Genomic DNA, 17,288 nt, shown 5'->3' on the forward strand with positions numbered 1-17,288 from the left:
TGATATATAGGGTTATATGATAGAGGAGAGAAGCTGAGCTCTGTGATATATAGGGTTATATGATAGAGGAGAGAAGCTAAGCTCTGTGATATATAGGGTTATATGATAGAGGAGAGAAGCTGAGCTCTGTGATATATAGGGTTATATGATAGAGGAGAGAAGCTGAGCTCTGTGATATATAGGGTTATATGATAGAGGAGCGAAGCTGAGCTCTGTGATATATAGGGTTATATGATAGAGGAGAGAAGCTGAGCTCTGTGATATATAGGTTATATGAAAGAGGAGAGAAGCTGAGCTCTGTGATATATAGGGTTATATGATAGAGGAGAGAAGCTGAGCTCTGTGATATATAGGTTATATGATAGAGGAGAGAAGCTGAGCTCTGTGATATATAGGGTTATATGATAGAGGAGAGAAGCTGAGCTCTGTGATATATAGGGTTATATGATATAGGAGAGAAGCTGAGCTCTGTGATATATAGGGTTATATGATAGAGGAGAGAAGCTGAGCTCTGTGATATATAGGGTTATATGATAGAGGAGAGAAGCTGAGCTCTGTGATATATAGGGTTATATGATAGAGGAGAGAAGCTGAGCTCTGTGATATATAGGGTTATAGGATAGAGGAGAGAAGCTGAGCTCTGTGATATACGTTTTAGGTTTCTGCTATATTCTGATAGGTTCTGGTACCCAGAACACTTTGGTGTTTTGTTTATCCAAATCCATTCAGCTATTCTATAGATATAAGCCCTTATAATACTTCTGGTCCATCGGAAGAGCAAAAGAGCAGAAAAACAGACACAATCCAATCCTTGTTATGACGGACAAAAAAATTGGGGATTTCAGGATTTTTTCATCCAGGGATTTTCAAACAGACATTGCAACCATGTCTCCAAATCCAGGTATGAGTCCAGCCTTAGGGTCAGGTACCACTACTGCCCCCTTCAGCTGTACCCCTGAGATAGATATTGAGCATATAACCCAGACAACCCCTTTCTATTCTTTCCATCTGCTCTGCCATCTTCCTTTAAGAAGGGACGATTGATGTGATAGTCAGTGGTATCTATTATCTACAGTGTGAATGTATGGAAATAGCCAGCATGTGATTGTAATGCAAACATGGGAAAAAACCGACACACAAATCTCACCTATATGAATAAGTTCTCAGAAGCTGCCTGTCTATCGGTGTATATTTATAAGAAAAGAGATGGAAATGGAGCCGCCAAGAGCAGAGGAAGCATACATTTTATATGAGGATCTCCGGAGTGTTTACAAGACTGTCAGCTGGAAGACTCCACAATCTGCACATCGTGTCGAGCAATTACCAGCTGAGAATGACAGGCCCCGCAGTCCTGCAACGCCAGCCCTCCTCCCAACATTGTCAGCGCCCACATCTATAATTTTACTCTAACTCCCATCATGATGGGAGGGGCTGACACCGGCGGGTGACAATTACCCGGTAGAAGCAGAAAGTGTCTGTGAATGATCTATTTATTATAGAGTCCCTGTATACTCTGCTAGGGTCTGCACGTCTGGTCTTATTACTGTAGATAGTAGAGATGTGGTGGGATCCGCACTTCACAAAGTGGCTTCTTAGGCATCATTCACATGGCCGTCACATGGCTGCTTTCAAAAATCTACGTGTGTATTCACATTTACGCTTTTCAACAAGCAGTGAATAAAATCCATCAAAAATTGTGATGTCCTATTTTGGGCCATTTTCGTGGACTAATGGACTAGACCTAGTGCAAGTCCATTGTTAACATCCATTCAGGCAAAGGGTGCATTCACTCGGAGCAAAATGACGCGGATGCTGCGCGGATTTTGGCACGAATCCGTGCGGAATTAGCGTTAGATTCGGTGCAGAAAAAAAGCCTCGCCATAGAGTTCTATTTGGAGGCTTTTTTTCCACGCCGAATCAAACGCAGATTCTGCACTAATTCCGCGCGGATTCACACCAAAATCCACACAGCATCCGCACCATTTTGCTCCGTGTGAATGCACCCTAAGGCCACACATTACGAAAATGCAGCATTTTTTGTTGTAGATTCTCCTGCAGTTTCTTTAGGTCAGGGGTGAATTTAACAGAAGGGAGACATATAAAGCACGGGGTTCACACAAGGTTTTTTTGGACCAGATTTTCACGCAGGAAGCCGCATTAGAATCCGGTAAAAAAAAACGCCTGCACAGGCATCCAGTTACGGCATTCCACTCCGGATTAGGCCCAAATGAATGAGCCTAGTCGGGAGGGAGTCTCACGCCCTGGACGCAATGGCGGATTCAGCTGCGGAATCCATGTGAAGATAGGGCAACACGCTTCTTTTTTCCGTTATTGAAAAAAAGAAGTGAATGGCTCCTGTTAAAGTCAATGGGAGGCATTTTTTGGAGGCGAATTCCGCATTAAAATCCAGTCCAAAAAAACCCATGTGAACTCAGCTTAAGAGCATCCTTTATATTTTCCAATCCATTTCAAGCCACTCCTGACTTTGACTGAAAAAACTAAAGCCAAATTGTTTTGCTGTTTTCTCTGCAGTCTCCACAACATGGGGTCTTAACCTAAGGTGGGGCAGAAGAGCCGCAGCAAATGCGACAGCGTTTTACAGTCTAGCGAATCCCATTCATCCATTGCAGAAAAATACGTGCAGTAGAAACGCGATTTCCAAAACGTGTCAAATATACCTACGGAAACGCATGCTAGATGCAGAAAGTCTGTAGTTTCTGTGAAAAGCATTGACGCAGCAATTTTTGCTGTGACCCAATACGTGGTGCCTTAGTCTAAAATGGATTTGCATCCAAGTGATGGCCTTAAAAGAAAAATCAGTGGGATGAGCCAAAAAAAAAAAAAAATTAAAATAATGAAGTTCATCTGTTTTTTTTTAACACGCAGTTAAGTATGGATAACAAAAAGACAGATGGCCGGGAAATGGAGGAAAAATGGCTGCCAACATTGGACAATTTCATCCGTTTTTAATGGTCGTTTTTTTTTTTTTACATCATTCGTGTGCAAGTAACATTTGTCTTTTCATAGTCTGTATTCACACTGAATGTAATGGGCTTAAAATATACGTATTTCCAGCAGCTCCAGTAGGCAAGGCAAAGGTTCAATTTACTGCCTTCACCCTGTATCTAAATACCCCCAACCAGGCTCGTCCACCCAAGCAACATATCTTTTGGTCATTGAACTCAAAGACTCCCAACTCAACGCATTATATCAGCATCAACGCATTATATCGACTCCATCGCATTTTATCCCACTGTGCCTGTGTATTGGATGGTACTGGTTACAGTAAGTAAGTGGCCATTTTCTTGTGGCCTGTGGGTATGCGTCGTTGGCTCTGCCCGAGGCCCAGAAGTTTGACCGCTAGCGTCGGAAGAAGACACGTGAAGAGGCTGTTCCTGAAGAAGATGGAGGCGTCGCTGGAGAGTTCTCTCACAGCATTGGGTACGCCCCCAGTGCTGTTTGAGCGCTGGGGACCGCCCCCAGTGCTGCGTGAGAACTCATTTGCATACCGACAAAAACTGGGATTTATACCGAACGGCGGCGGGGAAAAGACATCTAAAATTAGGAGAAGAATAGTCTTTCTTAAGGCTATTCCTACGTGTCAACGAGAAAAATTTGATTTCAATGGTAGAATCCCTTTAAGACATATCTTTTGACTTCGGAACCCAAAGACTCCCAACTCAATCCATTATATCGGCGTCAGCACATTATATCCCACTGTATGGGATGCCTGTATATTGGAAGGTACCAATTCTTTTTGTACATATCCAGAAAGTGGATAAACAATGCCCCTAATAAAAAAACATGCAAAATAACTCCCCTCTAGAAAATTGTGAATAATTGTATACCAGGTTCTGTTCCAATGGCTATGAGCTGTTGAAGGCGACATAAATGGTTAAATCCCGCATCGTAATGCAAATGCAGATAGTAAAATGACAAGATAACCACAGCGTGCTGACTCCGAACAGTGGAGAGAAGAGAGATCATAAACACTATCTTCAATCAATGAGGAGCGCACGGGGGAGAGGGGAACATTCGGGAGGGCTCACTAGGGGCTCTGCTTTGCTTAAGTGGCTGATAGCAGGCGCTCAGTGATTTACATTTCCTATAACCGCTTTAGTTTATCCTGATATCTTTTCAATAACAATTGTTCTTATTTCGGCCTAGTAAGCAGTCTGCAGAGTCCACAAATATACAGCACAAGGTTTTCCTACAAATATATGTGACATATGTGCAATTTGCCTATTCCATGAATATATGACCCCTCCTGTTGGGGTTTACTGTCTTCAGGGCAGTCTTCCATTAGATAAATCAGTGAAGGGTTATTGTTATTCCTAAAAAGCCCCATGGACCGTTGATGGGGTAACTGGAAAGTAACATGGCTGCGAATCATCTTCATAATCCTACAAAAGTCCCCCATGCCATTCGGTAAAGTTGAGGCGGGTTCCCCACTCCCAAGCCCTGATCCATGTCTTGCTTGCCATATTGTGCGAATGTGGATAGGCTGGGATGGGACATCAGTTTTTTGGCATGAGTTATAGCAGAAATGTACGCCAGTTACTATCAGAGATAGATTTACATTCTGGTACAAGGATGTCTTACTGAATAATGAAGAGGGATTCGTAAATCTCTTGCCCCTTGTGCCAGTGGGCTTACTGAGATTCTGGACCAGTTGGCAAGTATAGGGTAAAGTAAAGGGAACCTGAATTGTGCTGAGGAGACTGATAGGTATTTTTGGACCAAAGTTGAAGAAACACTGGTCCTTTATCAGGGTGATTTCAACGTATTTTTCATTTATTTGGCCGCCATATTGATGCTAACACCCATACCTTGGATCAGTTTATCCCTGTGGGCTGTGTGCCATTTATGATACTGGTGTATTCTTATGTGTGAGGGGGTTTTGCAACTTTTAACTGTAACTTGTACTGCCCCTAATTTGCAGTAGAAGTTCCCCCTTGTATATTCTTTAGGGCTACCTAGGGTGAGTGTAATGGGGTTATAGGGTTTTTACCACAAAGTGGGCATAGGATTCGCATGAATCCCATCCACTTTGCAATTACTGTAAAACGCCGCGATTTTTCCTGCGGTGTTTCCTCCGCAGGCAAATCGTGGTGTTTCCGACCCGTGGGGCCCTGGCCTCAAAGAGGACCTTTTACCACCTCAACCAACCCCAGCGCTGTGCGTCCGTATCCACTAACACTGCCCATCATTGACTAACTCGTGAGAATCGCTGCTGCAATGAAAATTCCTACTGAGTTGGCAAGTGCCAGTCTATTGTTAATCTTAGTGGGTGACATTAAAATGGCAGGATATAGTATGTTAAAAAAAAATAAAAAAGATAGTGACAAAGAAATTATAAATAAAATCATCAAAAATTCTTAAAAGTTAGGTTTCATATCAAGGTGCATGCGGTTTGAAAGAAACGTGGCATTGTAGAGTCACAGCAAAGTGGATGGAATTCGAGAGAATCCCTTTCCCACTTTGTGATAAAATACACGCTGCTGATATCTAGTGATTACCAAAACCATCACGGTTTTGGAAATCGCAGCATATCAAATATACTTATGGAAACGCCGGCGGTTTTCCCTATAGGTATAATGTATAAAGTCTGCAGAGCAAACCTCTGTCAAAGCGCTGTGGGAAGAACCGTGATGTGTTGCTGCCGCGGTTTTTCCAACAGCACTTTTTTGCTGCGGGACATCACGCTGGGCCTTAGCCTAAAACTTAGATTTTAAAAATAGGCTGCTATTGTTGATCCATTCCCTTTAAGGGACAACCCACTAGATTTTTATTATGACCAAACCTGACCGTAATAAAATAAATTGAATACATCTCTTAAAGGGATCCTATCATTAAAAAGCAATTTTTTTTTCTGCCTACCACGTAGGAATAGCCTTAAGAAAGGCTATTCTTCTCCTACCTTTAGATGTCTTCTCCACGCCGCCATTCGGTTGAAATCCCGGTTTTCGTCGGTATGCAAATGAGTTCTCTCACAGCACTGGGGGCGGTCCGCAGCACTCAAACAGCACTGGGGGCCTCCCAATGCTGCGAGAGAACTCTCCAGCGCCGCCTCGATCTTCTTCAGGAACGGGGTCTTCACGTGTCACTGTGTAGGCGGCTATTTTTCTTGTGGCCTGTGGGCATGCGCAGTCGGCTCTGCCTGAGGCCTAGACGTTTGACCCCAGCGCTGGAAGAAGACATGTGAAGAGGCCGTTCCTGAAGAAGATGGAGGTGGTGTTGGAGAGTTCTCTCATTTGCATACTGACGAAAACTGGGATTTCTATGGTGGTGTGTAGAAGATATCTAAAGGTAGGAGAAGAATAGCCTTTCTTAAGGCTATTCCTATGTGTTAGTCACAAAAAATTGCTTTTTAATGACAGGGTCCCTTTAATGCATCTGGAACTAAATTAATAAATAACAATGCTAAGTTAATTCTGGAAATCCATTGTCATCTACTAAGGCTATACAGATTTTTCAATAAAAAGTGATACAGACTATGAAATATGATATAAATTAGAGTATTCTAGGTTTTAGCATGAGCAACCTGTCAGCCATGAGTTCCGGGCAACGTATGAGCTGGCCCTGCGTCCAAATTCCCCAGGTATGTGTAATAAGCATGGTAAATCTCTTCTAGTGGATGCGGACGCCGGCACGAGCTGAACGTTGTCTTTGTGTAGAAGCTGATGGCTTTATAATCAGCCAATAATAAAGAAAAGATAACTGACATGGCCGGCACTGCAGGGGATTGCTCTCCGAAGAAACTAATGAATGAGAACATGCTGCAGGTTATAAGGATGTCCTGCTCCAGACGGCGCACAAGATCAATGCATCAGACAGCTGCAAGTGCATTAGGTGACCTAATTGTCTGGAACTCCAGCAGATCCTGCGCGTTCACACAGAGCATCAATTATATAGACTGTGTGCTCCCTGGGCTAAGAGAAAGGCTGCGGCCAAGGTAAACAATGCCACGTTCAATCTACGGCAAAGCGGGTTGCAATCTATAAGAAGATTTGAAGAAAGGTGAGAAGAAATGTTCTCCTAGGAAAAGACATTTTTACAATTGAGGGGACAAAGGTGACTCTGCGGAGGGCGGCTGGAATCTATGTTTCATCATTCTTTTCTTCACACCTTGTTTGTCTTTTGAGGGCCAGTCTCTTAGGTTCAACAAGTCTACATCTTGGCCATGGCCATATGAAGGATGAGCGAAAATGGTGCAAAATTATAGCCTCAAAATCCATCAGGGCTGAGGAATCGATAGATTGAACCACCGACTCTGACTCTTTCGCGAATGGCTGACAGCCATGGTCAGTCAGAAGCAGGAAAGATCCTCTAAGTCATTAGAAAAAAAGGAATGATTGAATTTCTATGAAACTAAACATGTAAAACTATGAGGCATATTTATGAAGACTGGCATTGCTCATACCAGTCTTCATAGCCCCGGAGGTGGTGGAGTAAATGATGGTAAATGGAGGCCCCCGCATGCCTCCACCATGTCCTCTTTGTATGAAAGTGACACAGGCGGCACAGATTGTAAAAAATGGCTTTCATTTTTTTATGCAAGACTTTTTAGACCAGAAAACTGATGTACAAGACAAAGTAAATCTGAGCCATTCTATATAATTAATTATACAATATTAAAATGATGAATTATTTTTACTTATATGAAACAATATCTGTACAATATAAATAAAAATAATTCATCATTTTATTTTGAGTCCGATTCCAGCTAAAATTGGCCCCAATTCCAACTCCACAGCCCTTTTATGTATAACTGGGGGAAAATAACACAAATTTATTAACATCAAAAGACCGAAGCCAAGAGGTTGTCTAGGGGAGGTGAAAAAAACAAAAAAAAACAAAACATACTCACCTGTCCCCAGTGCTCCGATGTAATTCCAGTGCGGACGCTGGAAGACACCGGAGAACCAGGGAACGAGTAAGTTTTTCATTTTTTTCTCCTCCCCTGGTCTAATTAAACAATAAAATTTTAGCCTACAAATTTATCAGAATATATAAAATTTAGATGTTCGCCAACACCTGAATGAAACTATCTGGAACTTGATCGGTGCTAGATTGGCCACTTGGGAAACAACATTTCGTCTATGATGTGCTAGCCTCCATGATCGCCAGACCTAACACCCTGCGGCTTCTTTCTGTGGGCTACATCAAGGACCCCAAAGCATATCAACCACAGGATCTAAAAACTTGGAAAGATTCATCACTGAAATAGTGGAGTCCATGTCGTAGGATAAGCTAGAATGGACTGACGTCTAGAAATTTGCCATGTTCCCAATGGAAATCACATGGAACTTTTGGAGTGTATAGATAATACTTGGACAGCTAGTGTGTCTTTCCATGTTCATAATTGTGTATTATTGTTATGGTTCTGTGTGCAAATACAAAAATAATAATAAATGCAACAGAACCGCTAAGCCGCAGAGCACTGCGGCGAGGTCCACAGACCCAGATGGGCGGCCGTGTGCCAGTACCTGGCAGTGTGTCTGAACAGGGAGTAAAGTAAATGCACCAGTTCACTTCACTGGATGAATGCGTCAGGGCTGCAGCAGTGTGAATGGGCTGCGGCAAGGTTGTACCAGTTGACTGCACTGGGCAACCGTGTTACACAATGGAGATTTACTCCAGTTATCCTCACTGGGTAAATAGCTTTTTGCAGCTTCAGAGATAAACAGGCTGCAAACAAGTTTACACCAGTTCACTGCACTGGGTAAATAGTTATGTGCAGCTTCAGGTGAACCAGCTGCAACAAGACTGCCAGGGGTTAACGTCACCCCTAACAGCACCACAAATGGCTCCGAACAGCTTGGAGCTATAACACACATAGACAGTGACAGATAGCCTAGCTAAAGAGACCAAGCCTGCTGCCAGTCCACCGGCTGGTACAGAGTCCACTGCACCGAGCCGTAGTGCGGAGCTGCCAGTACATTCAGGACTTATAGGTCTTGCTAACAGCACTAGATGGAACCTGCCTAGCTACTGGAAGCAGCCTGGAGCTCCTGTCATACCCTCCTGTCTTACGTGTTTTTTAGATAAAGTGTGAGCACCGGGCGGGCGTCGGCTCACACCTTTTAAAGGCTAATCCCCGCCCAACAGGGGCGGTGGCATAACATCACCGATCATGCCCAGTAAGGCCAAACTGGGACTTAGCCTCAGAGTGGACCCAGTATGCCTGAGCATGCTCAGTGGGGAGAGAACGGCACTTAGCCTCTGAGCGGCTCCAAAATGCCTGAGCATGCTCAGTGGGCCAAAAGCTGGACTTAGACTCCAGACATCCTATTACACAACGCCGAGGGCGAGGTTCGGATTGGCCCGCAGGTGGCGCTGTGCGCCGTGATGGAATCCTGCGAGACCCGATCCTAACAATTATACTCTCTCGCTAATGAAAACTAAGGCTATATATAATTTTGCCCCATTCTTTCTGAATCACCAGGTCTGCTCACTTACATACAATATCATAATGTCTTATATATAATGTGTAATGTCTTCTATTATATACTACTCCATATAGTAACATCAACACATACAAATAATCCCACACCATGGACGTATAGGGGAAGAGGGATATTGAATCTTGAGCTCCCCCATATTGGCGAGCGATAGGATTCCCACTCATTGAACTTTGCCACCTATTTTGTTTGTTCTTTTCCTGTCAAAAATTTACAAGAAAAACCTTTAGGTGGCCATACATTTTGAACAGCTGTTGGCCGTCAGCTACTCCTATAGAATTCCCCATACATATGTAGGTTTGGTTTGCCATGACTTATTTTCGATGAGGAGAGTGGAGAAGGCTGCTGGCGGACGCTGCTGGTGGTGGCTAACATCTTCTAAGAACAAAGACATCAGGAGTTGAAACTTCCCTGTCGGATCCTTCTCTCCCATGATATAATTTTGGGAAGAATATGCAAATCTGTCTTCCATGATATAATTAGGAAGTCAGAAGCTGCCTCATTGTTGCAAACCAATAGAGGGCGCTCACTGGAATGTGCAAGCCTGTCTTCCCTGATGTAGTTAGGATGACAGAATTCTAACTACATCAGGGAAGACAGGCTTGCACATTCCAGTGAGCGCCCTCTATTGGTTTGCAACAATGAGGCAGCTTCTGACTTCCTAATTACATCATGGAAGACAGATTTGCATATTCTTCCCATGGTTCCTTGCGAAGTGGAGTGCTAAAGGCTTAATAAATCTCCACACACCTATATGGTGGTCTCTCCCTAAGGAGTGACAATATCCCCTTAACCATTATATAATTTGGAAGAGTCGGGAGGCCCCATACACATTTGACGTTCGGTCCACCCTGCTAAATAATAAGTCAACGCTAATCCAATGTGCATGCCCACCTATAGATAAAGGCGTTGAAAAGATGCCGTAACCAAAGATACCTGGTGGCTATACCCAACAAAGTTTGTGGAACAGACATGGAGCTAGAGCTGCAAACTGATTTTTTGATCTGGGGAAAGGAGATATTCTATATAACTATGTGCAGATAATCCGAGATCTATCATCTATTAATACTTCCATCCCCAATACTCGCTGCTGTTTTCTTCTCTGCTTTGTACTCGCGGTTTCACAGCAAGCACCAGTAGAAGAGCAGCAGGTGAAGAATGACATCAATACTCCACGCGGCTCGGCTATTAGTCGTCGACTTTTTTTCTGTTGTGTTTTATTTCGTTAAGTAAATTGGATGAGTTAAATATATTGGAAAGAAATAATCAAACCCCCCCCCCCATTTCACGGCTCGACCCCTCTGTGAGTCCTACTACCACCATCACACAGCCTAAGGGAACAAGAAGAAGTGAATGTAGAAACGTACGTGTTACATCGCCAGAGGGGGCTGTCACAGTCGTGTTATTAATCCTATGCAAGATCAGATACTACAATGTTTCCAATGGCACGTTCCATATTATCTTATATATGAGCCATAAATTCTGCATGAGGATGCATAGATACCAAAGTATGCCTATCTAGGTGCTATTGATTGGGGGAAGGGATGGTAACGCAAGACTAGTTGTCACTTTAAAGTGTAGCGCCTGTTATGAAACTACTTTGCATAAATGAATAGTAAAGGTGAATATAAGAAACTTTGTAAGGTATTTTATGTAAGAAATATGTTAACGTCTCCATTTATCAAGCTAAGTTACTTTTTACATATTAGTCTATGGAGAGGGGAGGGGGAGGAGCATTTTACTGTAATATGCATACTAATACCTGCAGCTGCAATACTCTGCTATTCTATGAGTGAAACAGAGCTCATCTAACACTGCTGTAAAGACTCACAGAATAAAGATATTCATTGGTTAAAGGTATTCTCCTCCCCTTCCCTCTCCATAGACTCCTGTGTGTGGCTGGATAAAGATCCAGACTCCATGTAACAAACAGTGTGAGTGAAGATAAGGAGAAGGAAAGTCGTCTAATAACTAGAGAAGGAAACACATTTCTTTATTAAGATATATTACAAAGTTTCTTATATTCCCCTGTACTTTTCATTTATCAAATGTGGATTTATAATTGGTTTTATAACCATATTTGTATACATCAATAGTACAAGAAAATCTAAGAAATGTGCAACCTCTTTCTGACACCCAGTGTACTAGTACTAGCCATAGACATGGGTATCTACTGTTCTATACAGTAGACACCCAGTGCTAATGCCCACGATCGGTGCCCGCACCCATCGCGGGCATTAAACTCTCTGGTGCCTTGGTCAAAGCTGATTGATGGCTGGAATCCCATTGTCATGACAGTGGGGAGCCTTGTGAAGGCTTCCCGGCCTGTCATTCAATGGATTCTAATGCAGGCTACTCTATGTAGCCTGTAAGGGAGCATTCACACGGTGTTACGTGCCGCGAGATTTGGCACGTAGACGCCGCGTGACCCTTTGCGTGCCGTACACGCTCCCATTGAGTTCAATGGGAGCGGGGAGCGTATGCGCCGCGCTAGTTTGCGGCCGTGCATTTATTCACGGCCGCAAACTAGCGCGGCGCATACGCTCCCCGCTCCCATTGAAATGAATGGGAGCGTGTACGGCACGCAAAGGGTCACGCGGCGTCTACGTGCCAAATCTCGCGGCACGTAACACCCTGTGAATGCTCCCTAATAGAAGAGCCAGGTGACGGGAAATGGCTCCACTGGGAAAATGGCGCCTCAGTCAGCTTTTACCAAGGCGCCAGAGAGGTTAATGCCCGCGATCGGAGCATTAGTGCTGGGTGTCTACTGTATAAAACAGTAGACACCCTGCGTCTATGGCTAGTACTAGTATGGCATATGTTGGGAAGAAAATTTTCACGAAGAAAAGGCCTCATATGGCTTTGAGAGCAGAAAAATAAAAAAGTTAGGGGGCTCAGAAGGGCATAGAAGGGGGAAGAGTCAAAAACAAAAGACGGGAAGGGGTTAAATATATCTTTTTACAGAAAAATGCAAATTTATCCACTTATCTGGCTTCTTTCCTTTCCCTTTATGCATCTAAACAGCTCACTCACTCTGAATTCTCTGCTAAGTCCATCTTGGGAGACCAGATGGACTGACAGTACACTGAAGGATGAAGTTACATGTGCCCAGAGAAGTCTCTGTAGAGGACGAGGAGATGAGTAAAAGAGAATCAGAGAGATAGGTACAGAGATGGTCCTGCAGCTATTAGTAAGTTTTCTAGCTCACCCTAGATCTTTATTCTCTATAATGCTGTCTATGCAGTTTCTGGGTGAGTTAGAGAGAGTTAGAGAGCAGAATCTCCTGCTTTCTCTATGTCTAGTGCCTGGGAGATGTCATAACAGCTAGTCTGTACCCAGAAGGCCAGAGATAAAGCCAGGAAAAGGGGGATATGCTAAAAATGCAGAAGACATATAATGGGTAGAGATGGTGTTACTCGTCTTGTACACACACGGCACCTTATTTTGACAAGTCACCTTACGCTTTGCGGTAGCTCTAGTGGCGACAAGCTTGGCCAAGGGAAACAAACCGTTAAACTTTTGATTATCTTATAGTATGCAGGAAAATATATGCACCACACGACGATATGGAAGTATAGAAAAATAATTTCCATATCACACAATGGCAGCTACCGTATTTTATGTCTGCGGTTCTTTATAGCCACCTATAATAATGACTGCCGCTACGCTAGCACCTATGTAAATTATGCGAAGCCGCCAAATAAAATACCCCTCAATTTCTGTAACATTATGGCGCTATTCTATCCCTTATTTCCAAGAAGGTTTCTTTCCTCCTGTCTCGCTAAGGTCTCCTAGACAGGATGACATGTTCACAGGGAAGTTGTCACATGCTGAGCTTCTTAGAACAAGACACAATGGGCGCCGCTGTACTATTAGTGCACAGGCAGATTATAGTAGGAATGACTGAAGCAGAGGTCATCATGACATTTCCCAGAGCTTTCCAGTCACAGACCTGAATGTCTCACTGATAATGGATCCTCGGACAGTGTGATTATCCCACAACGTAACATTTCCAATGCCAAGACTGACACTTGCTGAGCCCCGAGCAGGTGATATTATATGATTATGGAAAAAAGTCACGGCTCTCACGGCTCCGAGGAGGAAGGAAATGATAGGGTATGTTAATAAGAATGCCCGGGACCCGAGGTTTGCCATAGAGATATTCTACGGCAAAGAAGACACTTGTCAAATATAGGGCTGCTCACGAAATACCTGGATTTATGTAAAAAAATTTAAGGGTAAAAGTGAGTTTTATCATGTCCATGTCAATTATAGGTGTATTGTATTCATGCAATTTAGGTCTCCTTGACAAGACAATGAACTCTCTACGGCTCCTATTGAAGGGAGATTCTCAGGTGTCAGCGTTTGGCCGATTAAAGGGGTTGTCCAGGAATTGGAGCAACCCCTGAGGAGACCATAGGAGGCATAAAATAAAACAAAGCATCTCACCTGTACCCAGCACTGCCCGCCACCCATATCTCTTCAGTCTCGTGCCGGTACCTGGATGCTGGAAGTCCTCGGCCTCATGTGACCAGGGACTAATTAGTGTAGAGGGGCTGGTGACATCACTCACATATGATGGACTGGTGACATCACTCACATATGATGGACTGGTGACATCACTCACATATGGACTGGTGACATCACTCACATATGAGGGACTGGTGACATCACTCACATATGAGGGACTGGTGACATCACTCACATATGAGGGACTGGTGACATCACTCACATATGATGGACTGGTGACATCACTCACATATAAGGAACTGGTGATATCACTCACATATAAGGAACTGGTGATATCACTCAGATATGATGGACTGATGACATCACTCACATATAAGGAACTGGTGATATCACTCACATATAAGGAACTGGTGATATCACTCACATATAAGGAACTGGTGATATCACTCACGTATGAGGGACTGGTGACATCACTTACATATGATAGACTGGTGATATCACTCACGTATGAGGGACTGGTGACATCACTTACATATGATAGACTGGTGACATCACTCACATATGATAGACTGGTGACATCACTCACATATGATAGACTGGTGACATCACTCACATATGATAGACTGGTGACATCACTCACATATGATAGACTGGTGACATCACTCACATATGATGGACTGGTGACATCACTCCCATATGATAGACTGGTGACATCACTCACGTATGGTGGACTGAGGACATCACTCACAAATAAGGGACTGGTGATGTCACTTACATATGTCACTGGTTCCTTGCCCAATGACCAAGGGTTATTGCACACAATAATGTCAAAGGGTGGGAAGTGTGCAAAGACTATTGTCACAGGACGGGATTATAAACACAACTGTCTTTGTACTTGTTTTTGTAATAATAATAATAATAATACAAGAATATTGCAGACAGTCATGTCACAGTAAAGCAGTAATATATATGAAGATCTCACAGCACAGGGGTAATAAACAGAACATCTTTATACAAGGATAATATATGCAGTGATGTCACAGTACAGAGATAATACACACAGTGATGTCACAGTACAGAGATAATACACACAGTGATGTCACAGTACAGAGATAATACACACAGTGATGTCACAGTACAGGCATAATATACATAGTGATGTCACAGTACAGAGATAATATACACAGTGATGTCACAGTACAGGGATAATGCACACAGTGATGTCACAGTACAGAGATAATACACAGAGTGATGTCACAGTACAGAGATAATACACACAGTGATGTCACAGTACAGAGATAATACACACAGTGATGTCACAGTACAGGCATAATATACATAGTGATGTCACAGGCCAGGGGTAAAGAGCACAGTCATATTATAGCACAGGGATTGTGCCCACAGTGATGTCACAGTATAAGGATAATGTGTACAGTGATGTCACAGTACAGGGATAATACACACAGTGATGTCACAGTACAGAGATAATACACACAGTGATGTCACAGCACAGAGATAATACACACAGTGATGTCACAGTACAGGCATAATATACATAGTGATGTCACAGTACAGAGATAATATACACAGTGATGTCACAGTACAGGGATAATGCACACAGTGATGTCACAGTACAGAGATAATACACACAGTGATGTCATAGTACAGAGATAATACACACAGTGATGTCACAGTACAGGGATAATACACACAGTGATGTCACAGTACAGAGATAATACACACAGTGATGTCACAGTACAGAGATAATACACACAGTGATGTCACAGTACAGAGATAATACACACAGTGATGTCACAGTACAGGGATAATACACACAGTGATGCCACAGTACAGGGATAATACACACAGTGATGTCACAGTACAGGGATAATACACACAGTGATGTCACAGTACAGGGATAATACACACAGTGATGTCACAGTACAGAGATAATACACACAGTGATGTCACAGTACAGGGATAATACACACAGTGATGCCACAGTACAGGGATAATACACACAGTGATGTCACAGTACAGAGATAATACACACAGTGATGTCACAGTACAGGCATAATATACATAGTGATGTCACAGGCCAGGGGTAAAGAGCACAGTCATATTATAGCACAGGGATTGTGCCCACAGTGATGTCACAGTACAAGGATAATGTGTACAGTGATGTCACAGTACAGGGATAATACACACAGTGATGTCACAGTACAGAGATAATACACACAGTGATGTCACAGTACAGGGATAATACACACAGTGATGTCACAGTACAGAGATAATACACACAGTGATGTCACAGTACAGGGATAATACACACAGTGATGTCACAGTACAGAGATAATACACACAGTGATGTCACAGTACAGGGATAATACACACAGTGATGTCACAGTACAGGGATAATACACACAGTGATGTCACAGTACAGAGATAATACACACAGTGATGTCACAGTACAGAGATAATACACACAGTGATGTCACAGTACAGATATAATAAACGCAGTGATGTCACAGTACAGTAAAAATGGACATTGTGATGTGATGGCAAAAACCCCTTGATGATCCATCCCTTACTATCAGACTATAACTGTGTAACTGAGCAGATTTGCTAGGTCTGGGAGAGCTGGATGGCAGCGCTGGCGTTATAGCTGCCACACTGGCGGTTACCCAGCCTTCCCAAATGCCAAGCAACAGCTGGAAAGAATATTAAAAGAAGAGAACTACTCCGGGGTTTATATTCTTTTCCATCTTTTTCGGGTACAATTCTTAGATTTATTTCTTCTAATTGAAATTTTAAATTAAAAATAAAAACTTTTCTACTGAGAATTTGTACCACTTTTGCTACAGATAATAGGCTGAATATACAGATACTATTACCAGTAGCCACAATAATAGTAGCATGAAAGGCAACCTAGGAATTCACCCTTTGCAAGCCAGAAGGATTCCAACTGCGACGTGCAGGGGAGAAGTGATTGGTTTGGGGGAAGGACACACCGTTATTTCCCAGAATAGAAGACTCTGCGAGAAGTCTGTCTTGCTTCGGGGAAAGCATGCACAACATAAGAAGGGAAGCAGATCCAGCTGAGCGACAGAAATACTGATTCACACCTACCTGCTGTCTTCAATCTTCTCCTGTGAGACTGTCATTTTCTCAGTTTTTTCACCAGCCAGTTTTCCACTTGTTTTTTTCCTAGTCTGAAATGTAAAGAAGTCCGGATGTAAAGCACACACAGAGATGGCGAGATAGAAATCAGATCTGTTATTTATATAGATGGCTGGAAAAGTATGCCGAACCCTTGGAAATAACACAATTGCTGCTTGTAGAATGCAAGGGTAT

The 17,288-nt window shown here is 43.0% G+C and overlaps 1 protein-coding gene across 1 annotated transcript in view; it reads right to left on the reverse strand.

Moving 5' to 3' along the window:
* Positions 1-17,288, reverse strand: part of MORN1 (MORN repeat containing 1) — a 282,778-nt gene that overhangs the window by 100,640 nt on the left and 164,850 nt on the right. Inside the window, exon 12 of the mRNA XM_075279633.1 lies at positions 17,064-17,146. Coding sequence (XP_075135734.1) covers positions 17,064-17,146 — 83 coding nt within the window. The remainder of the gene's footprint in view (positions 1-17,063; positions 17,147-17,288) is intronic.

This window comes from Leptodactylus fuscus, chromosome 6 (genome assembly GCF_031893055.1).
Source record: "Leptodactylus fuscus isolate aLepFus1 chromosome 6, aLepFus1.hap2, whole genome shotgun sequence".
NCBI lineage: Eukaryota > Metazoa > Chordata > Amphibia > Anura > Leptodactylidae > Leptodactylus > Leptodactylus fuscus.